Source organism: Gastrolobium bilobum, unplaced genomic scaffold (assembly GCF_033153095.1).
Source record: "Gastrolobium bilobum isolate Gb01-03AN ecotype WA unplaced genomic scaffold, APGP_CSIRO_Gbil_v1 utg32482, whole genome shotgun sequence".
NCBI classification, from domain to species: Eukaryota; Viridiplantae; Streptophyta; class Magnoliopsida; order Fabales; family Fabaceae; genus Gastrolobium; species Gastrolobium bilobum.
The window spans coordinates 129,016-138,056 of record NW_026895605.1 but is presented as its reverse complement, the minus strand read 5'-3'; the positions used below and the strand labels follow the sequence as shown (position 1 = coordinate 138,056).

The window sequence follows — 9,041 nt, the reverse complement described above, 5'->3', positions numbered from 1 at the left end:
GTAGGTTCAAGTTCAACCCCAATACACTTTAATATTTCCAATATTATAAATAAAAAAAATATTCTCACTAAGGTCACCACCAGGAAAATATTTAAAATTATAAATTATTAAATATATATATATATATAGGGTTTGGTGTTTGTCATTTTAAATGACATAAGTTATGTCATTTTAGGAGAGAGATAGACACAGAAAAACGAAAATGAGAGAAAGTGAGTGATTTTTTTTAATTTAAAATTTAAATTTTCGGTGTCTATACATAACTTTCTGTCATTTAAAATGACAAACACTTATTATCAAAAAAAAAATGACAAACACTTTACCCATATATATATATATATATATATATATAGACACGCCTTTACAGCCATAGTTTCCCGCTTCAATAATCAGCATCAACCCGTAATGGAGTTTTTCACCAAAGCCAAGGCCGTCAAGCTCCGGAGCCACCTCGATAAGTACCTCGTCGCCGACGACGACCGATTAAGGGTCAGTCAGAGCAGAAAGGGGTCCGGTAAGAGAGCGAAATGGACGGTGGAGGTAGTGGAAGGAGAGAACAACAACCACCGCGTGCGGCTGAAGAGCTGCCACGGGAGGTACCTAACGGCGACGGAGACACCGTTTATGCTGGGCGTGACCGGAAAGTTGGTGCTCCAAACAGACTTCGAAACGGGTTTGGATTGGAAGTACGAGTGGGAACCGATACGCGACGGGTTTCAGGTGAAGCTGAGAAGCTGGTGCGGGAAGTACCTGAGAGGGAACGGAGGAACGCCACCGTGGAGGAACTCGGTGACGCACGATGATCCCGTTAGTGCTGCCACGCAGGATTGGGTTATGTGGGATGTTGTGGAAGAGGAGATGGAGATTATGGATGATGAGTTCTCCAAGAGTGTCGTCTCGTCTTTTGTTTCTGATGATTTCTCCGCCGGTGAGGATCCGGCGTCTCCCATGTCGGTTTTCTCTCTGAGGTCGCCGCCGCTAGTGAGACGGAACTCCAAGCTGCAGGTGCAGGTGCGTTTTCCGCTGCTTTTTACCAATTATTGTCAATTGATTTTATATTTTATATTTTCCTTTGGTGAAACTTTTCCATGTTGAATTTCATATTCATTGAAATTTAAAGTGCTCATTAGTAGGGATGTGAATGGGTCGAACTGAATTGGTTTTTATGAAGAACCAAACAAGTTTTTGTGATAAACCGAACCGAATTGGTTTAAATGGTTAGGTTCGGAAGTGGTTCGGTTCGGTTCAAAACTGGTTCGGTTCGAAAGTAGTTCAGTTCGGTGGGAAACAGTTCGGTTTAGAACCAATTTAGTTCGAAACTGGTTCAGAACCGGTTCGGGTCGACCCTCTTTTGAAAAGAAAAAAAATAAAAAAATAAAAAAATAAAAAAATAGAGTTATAAAAATCAATTTGGTTCCGTTTGAAAACGGTTCGGTTAGGTTTGAAAACAGTTCGGTTCTTAAACTAGTTTTAAAAACCAGTTCGGTTCTTAAACTGGTTCTAAAAACCGGTTCGGTTAATGAACTGGTTCTTTAAAAACCGGTTCGGTTCATGAACTAATTTTTAAGAACCGATTATTTTAAGGGATAGTTCATTCACTTCATAGTTCTGTTCAATTTTTTAATTATTTTGCCCGTCCTTAGTTATTATTAGCTTGATTTTTTTTCTTTTCTAAAGCTATCATTATAAATTACTCTTTTAATGATATCAAGAAGTTTAAAACTATGACCAGTCATTAGTCAAGATATGTATGAAATAAATAACATAATAAATAGTAGAAATGAAGGTTCAAGAATAAGTTTATTATTATTATTATTATTATTATTATTATTATTATTATTAGGAATCGTAGTACGGTTTGATTTGATTCTCTTGACTAACTTGAACCCCTCCAACACGGAACAAATAAAAAAAAATGTCAGATGTCAATGTTTTGTATTAACTTGGGTGATTGGGGTTTTGTTAAAAATTCAATTAATATACGATAAAAAACGATATTTATATTTTATAAGTTAACCTTTTTAATATTCATTTTATCATATGTTTCATAGAAATATTATAGTCCATTGTGGAAATGTATTTATATATACATCTTTTTCTTAAAGCAATTATAACACTATTTAATTACTTGAGGTGTGTTGAGATATATAGTCTCACATTGATTATGTGGACAACTAATGTGGCCTTTATAAGGCCTTGGGCACTCCCACCCTTTGAGCTAGCTTTTGGGGTGGTGTATCCCAAGGTTCTTTATATGGTATCAGAACTTCACCGTTCCCCGCTTTAAAAAAGTTGAATTAAGAATAAAAAGCACAAAATGGTAAACCAAAAATTGGACCTGTGCAATTCCACGCTTCTAGCCCAAAGGGCTCTTGCGTGAGGGGACGTGTTGAGATATATAGTCCCACATTGATTATGTGGACAACTAATGTGGCCTTTATAAGGCCTTGGACACTCTACCCTTTGAGCTAGCTTTTGGGGTGGTGTATCCCAAGGTTTTTTATAAGGTGTATAAATTTTTTTTGTTAACGAAGCTTGTAGCATAGAAACACTCCACAACTAAATCATATTCCAATCAATTATATGTGACCCCCATTTGCTTCTATGGTTCAAGTTTTTTTGGTTCCCATCTTATGTCCAATGAAAACCTTGGGCGTTCACACGCGGATTGTTTCTTAGCCTCACTCCTAGAAGAGTAAGGGAGTCAACTACACCAGTCGCTTGCTTAATTAGTTGGATTTGAGAACCTATACATTGCTCCATGCCTTCACCAACTCTTCTGCACTAACGAAAACTTTATTACACACTTCAGACACAAATATTTTCGCACTCTCAACAGTAAACGCACTATACTTAAGATTAGCGACACGTAAGTGGTTACCTTCACCAACTGTTATGCACTTGTAGAGGAGCATTTTTTTTTGGGTGGAAAGTAGAGGAGCTTTTTCTTTCTCTTGACTTATATTATATTTCCTCCGAGGTAAGTGTGAAAGAGGAGAAAAACTTTAGGAGTGTTTGGGTAGAGAAAAAATTTTTTTATCAGAAAAATATAATTATTAAGAATATGGTAAGAAAGTAAATTTAGAAAAAATGTTAAAAAAATATTGTTTGATAGGTCAAAATATTACTGAAGAAATTGGATTAAATTTTACGAGTCTATGTTTGGTTAAAGTAAAATATTGATGAAAAAATAAAATAAAATTATCAAACTAACCCTTGACTAAATACAAACAAGACTCTCTCTTTTTAGTTTTTTTTTTGGCACTTTAAAAAAAAGAGGAGAAATATTTGTGTTCATTGTTTTTTTTCTATTTTTTTGTTTGATGGGGTAATGAGAAATTTTTCAATTTAACACACAAACTGAGATTGGTATTCAAATCCGAAAGATGGATAAATTTTTTAAAATCTCCTACCAGACATGGTCAACTAGAAAATCCATCTTAACTTTTCCAATCATCCTAAAAGAAATCTTCTACCAAACATTCCTTGTTAAAATTCGGTGGTTTCTTTTATTAAAATAATTTTTATTTATTTATGCTTTGTTTTATATTTTTTTAAGTCTTAAAATTATCGCTGCACTAAAGTTTTGCTCATGGAAGAGAGTAGTACTATTCCCACAATCAGTTGCGGGCAGCACAGAACTGAACGTTAAAGTCTTAATGAATTCCCCATGAGAGGTCTAAAAATAAAATTAAATATAAAAATAGTTCTGTGGGTGCAGCGCAGAGCTGAACGTCTCCAATGGCAACTTAAGATCGAAGTGTATGCTAATTGCATGCCTTTTCTTCTTTAATTGTTATGATATTTGAGTACTTCTGATATATCAAAAGATGAAGCTCACTTTGAATTAAGTTCATTAGATTTTTGCGTGTTTCTAATTAATGACTTGCTGAGCACTGATCTAGCAACTAGAAATCTATTACGTGACTTAATTGTGGTAGTTCAGTAATTGGGGGCAATGGAATTAAGTAGGTGGAGAAGGACTTTGGTTCAATTTTCATTAATACAATGGGAGACACTCGAAATTAGTCTCATAATCGATCCATAAAATCAAAACTTGTGGAGATATATGAAGGAACTTACTCGCGTAAGAGAAATAATTAAAATTGGTATATAAAAAAAATCTAGTAAGTAAATATAACGTTACTTAAAGTTATTTATATTCTTGTTAGGAGTTACACGTCTCCGTCAAAAGACAATTAGTAGATGGAACCATTTGAGTGATGTAGGATATAATAATGCAAAGTTAAGGCCAAAAAAGAAAATGAAATAGAGAATCAAAATGGTATCATTGAAAGGTGGTTTTTCAATGGTAATTGGGAAGTACAGAACGGAGAATATACAAGCTTACAATATTTGATGGGAAATAGAAGTACGATGTTGTAGGAAAATGATTATGTCATGTTATAGACATGATTAATGTGGATCACACCACTTTTTTTTTTTTTTTTAAATAGTGAAATTCATATTGATTGTGTCTATAACATGACATAGCCATTTTCCTACAACATAGTACTTCTATTTCCCATATTTTATTACAAGATTGTCATTTGTCCGAGACATCTTGTGGAGAAGTTAGTTTCATGCTTTTGAGTAGAGATTTGTTTATTCGAATCTCCATACTTTTTAGCTTCTGCATCACGTAATGTCTATTTTCCTTTATGCATTTCTTATTTTTTCTTTTTTAGGTCGAGGTTGCCATTAGTAGGTGTCTTCTTAATAACCTTGATACCATTTTGATTCTTCTTTACGTAGTGTTTGGTTCACGAAAATTTTTTTAATACTAAGGAAATATAAATAATAGGGATCTAGGGGAAAAGTGAGATAGATAGGAAAGTTTTAAAAAAATTGTTTAGTTGAGCAAAATTTTACCAGAAAAATTGAATTAAATTTTTGAATGTGTGTTCGGTTGAAGATAAAATATTGATGGAAAAACTTAATGAAATTACAAAATTATCCTCGTAAAAATGAAACCGTTTTATTACATCCTTCGAATCACAATAGGGGTAAACTTAGCATGCCATTCATCAGCTTTTTCACTTATCTGGTTTTGAAGAGAAATTCCACATCTTCAAACGCTTTCTCAACAGTGAAGATATCCGATTTTTGGTCTTCTTCTTAGTTTGCTAGGAAAGCTCTTTGATGGGAAAAGAAATCGAAAACCTTCAACCAAATGTGATTTTATTAGATACTCACGTGCACTTACCCATCCATATTTTCACTTCTCCTCAACCAAACAATACCTTAATTTATTTGGTATCCTCAAACACGCCAAGGCAGCGACAAACCGCTTTATATCCAGTTCTATACTTCTATACTATCCACCATAGATAGTATTTCCATGACTCATACGTGAATGACTGGTTTCGATCTTTATTGAATTGGGCTGAGTCAGCAATCCAATCTAACTTTAACAATTAAACATGAGTTGGACTAGGCTATTCAGTTTAATTAAAACTTTTTAACCAGCCTAATTGGGTTAAGTTAGATTATGTTTTGAATTTCAAACTTTAAAAATGAAAAAATTAATGTATTGTTATTTTTAAATTAATTTAGTGAATTACAATCATAATATATATTTATTTTCCAGTAAAGTCTGCTCAAATAAACTCAATAATTGTCAGGTCGTATCAGCATAGGTCGAGAAACCCCACTTGACTTGTACATTCCCCCAAGGCACTAACCCACATGTGAATGAAATACCTTTTATTAATATCTTAATCTACACACAATCTATGCCCTTGTAGGCCCAAGGTCACACGGAACTTAAATTTAATCGAAGAGGTGAGAAGAGTAATCACTTTGCCCACGTAATTGCCGCGTGCACCCAACCCAACCGTGTTGTCCCAGTTGCCACTCCTGACTCATACCTCTTCACCCATAAAGCGCAGCACACTGCAACCCAAAATTGAAAACCCTCAATCGGTCAAACCCAAGCACGCTAGGTTTTAACCAAGATTAAAAATAATAACAATAACTCTCACCCAATATTAAAAATAAATAATAATTGCTAAGTCCCCTTAATATATAAATACCCATCACCAGACACCAATTACACATCCATAACTCGTTCATATCATTTCTTAACCCACAGAAAAACAAAACCCACTCACAACTTTGTTGTTGTACACACACACATGCAGACAATAAGTTCAAACAAGTTCAGGACCGGCATGGACTTCTTCCACCACGCGAAGGCGGTGCGCCTCCGCAGCCACCACGAGAAGTACCTGCTTGCGGAGGAGGACGAGGAGTCGGTGACACAAAGCCGAAACGGGTCATCAAAGTGTGCACGGTGGCTCGTTGAGTACGTCCCTGAATACGACAACATCATTCGCCTCAAGAGCTGTTACGGCAAGTACCTCACCGCCTCCAACTACCTCTTCTTGCTTGGCATGACGGGTCACAAGGTGCTACAAACCATTCCTTCGAAGCTCGATTCCTCGGTCGAGTGGGAACCTGTTAGAGATGGTTCTCACGTCAAGCTCAAGACTCGTTATGGCAACTTCCTCAGAGCAAATGGTGGTTTACCACCTTGGAGGAACACTGTCACACATGATATCCCTCAGAGAACCGCAACACAGGATTGGATCTTGTGGGATGTTGATGTTGTGGAGATTAATGTTGTTCGTTCTCCCGTTGATGAGAAACCTTCTGCTCCACCCTTGCCTCTTTCGGATCCTGTCACGCCATCATCACCTGTGGTACCCACCAAATCTGAGAGCTTTTCGAGGCAACAGGTATCAGATTCTTGGAAAAGTTTCCAAATTTTTATCTGGGTTGCTTTGGTTAAGGTTGAATTTTGGTTTTTTTTTTTTTTTTTGGGTGCTGATTTTATTTGGTTTTGTTTGTAGTCGAATGATTTGAATCTTGGTTCTTCGCCGAAGATGGAGGGGCGAACTATATACTACCATGTTGCTGAGGACAATGGAGAGGTGAGTGATGAAGGTGGTCAAGCTTATTCTTTGATTTTCAAAGGGAATGGAGTTGAAGAATTGAGACGAAAATTTGAAGAAGAAACAGGGCTAGAGGGAGTCATTGTGTGTAATCGGAGTCCTTTGAATGGAAGGCTTTATCCTCTTCGCTTGCAGCTTCCTCCAAACAATGTCACGATGGAGGTTGTTTTGGTTCTTCCCTTTTCAAAGGGTGAGTTTCTTTTCCCCTTGTTGAGTCTCTTTCTTCTGGATGCTTAGTCTACTACTGTACATGCATCATCGTTCATAGAAAAATCAACAGAGTCCAGAGGACCAAGTAATTAGAAGAAAGGGTTAATGTCATGGTGGTTCAACCAATTAAGCTATGATTCGTCAAATGTCATAAATGTTTTACAACTAATAATTAACAATTTTTTTAAGCAAACTTTTAGAAGATATCTTCAAAATCTGGTGATACTGGTTTGACTGCTCGCATTCACATTAGACATCATTTACTTTTGTTTCATTTTCTCTCTTCCTTTACTTTTCTGATTTATTTTATCATCTGTGCTATCTTGTAACCTGAACATTTGCTTTCTTTTCTGGTGATTCAGTGGCTAGAGACTTTGAGGCACAAGGTTTACTGTGAGAAGCCAAGTTTTTTGCAATGCAAGGCCTATGTATATAATGATCCAAACCTATTCCAGTTTCATGAGAGAGCATTTAGGATTTGAGAATGTGTGTTAAGTTCCGGCTTGTAATAGTCCATTGCATTTATTAAGCAGAATTCATCATGGTCCTATGGAGGTTGCTTAAAATTGCCATACAATGGATCGTAACTGCAATATTTGTTCATCAATGACATCCAGTGGGTTATGGGCAATCTGATGGTGGATTTAATATAAGCCTGTTTCATGTGGATTTCAGGAATTTTGTTGTTTGATGGTTTTGTAATTTTCTGTGCTTCGTGATATTTCTCTGGACATGTAAATATAAGTTTTGCCAAAATTGGAGGAAGATTTTTTTATCATATATAAATTTTCAATATTCTTCAAAAATTTAGAAGCGTTTTTTTTAATCAAAATTAATTCCGGCTTAGTTTTATTTGTTGGAATGAAATTTGTTGATGCAAGTGAGAAGGAGTACCTGCTATGGTCACTGGTCACAGATATTAGCAACACATTGAAATTACTTCAAACTCGGTTGAGATATATAAAATTATTAATGTAGTCTCACTCAACAGCTTAGGCTTCTGGGTTGAATTGGTTCTTTACATGGTATCAGAGAGTCTTGTCATTCCTCACTTTCTCTTGTGGAGTATCTTAGCACAGGTAGGCTGGGCTTGTTGCATTGTCCACTCTTCAAACCCCAATGGGCTCTCGTGTGAGGGGGCGTGTTGAGATATATAGTCCCACATTGGTTGTATGTCCAACTAATGTGTGGAGTTTATAAGGTCTTGGGCACTCTCATCCTTTGAGCTAGCTCTTGGGGTGGTGTATCCTAAGGTTCTTTACATGGCATTAGAGTCTCGTGTCCCGGGTTCGATCCTCGCCGCCCTCCACTTTCTTTCAGGTGGAATTTCTTTGTTCACACAGGTAGATGGGCTTGTGCATTGTCCATCCTTCAAGCCCATTTGACTCTCGTGTGAGGGAGTGTTGAGATATATAAAATCATTAATATAACTTCACTCAACAGCTTAAACTTTTGGGTTGAATTGGTTCTTTACCAACTCAATGCATCTAAATTCAAATGACTATGGGCCATTGCATCCGTATAGCAAATTAGTGTTTTAAAACTCAGATGGGTTATTGATTTGGTGGAGATACTGAATTACTAGCTCAATGGTTCAATTGAATTTTAGAATAATATATAATAAATATTAAATTATAAATATTATATCTAATAAATAATTTTGTGACAAGTCTTTTGATCTTAAATAAAGAGATTCAAGTTCGAATTTCATTTGCTTGTAAAATAATATTTTATATAATTTAACATAAAATCAATTCAATATCGATTAGACCCGATTTTCGATCCAGTTCAAATTGGATCAATCGGTTAAGAATATAATTGATCTGATGTCCAATTTGAATCGGTAAGGATACTGAGCGACATTACGTCACCTGA

General features: G+C 35.8%; 1 protein-coding gene across 1 annotated transcript; it reads left to right on the top strand.

The window, feature by feature from the left end:
* The first annotated feature begins 254 nt into the window (after positions 1–254).
* LOC133283918 (uncharacterized) lies at positions 255–7,926 on the top strand. The gene is made up of 4 exons (XM_061480848.1): positions 255–1,011; positions 6,144–6,740; positions 6,855–7,146; positions 7,529–7,926. The coding sequence occupies exons 1-4, from the start codon at positions 280–282 to the stop codon at positions 7,561–7,563; spliced, it is 1,656 nt and encodes a 551-aa protein (XP_061336832.1). The 5' UTR covers positions 255–279; the 3' UTR covers positions 7,564–7,926.
* The last annotated feature ends 1,115 nt before the right edge of the window (positions 7,927–9,041 follow it).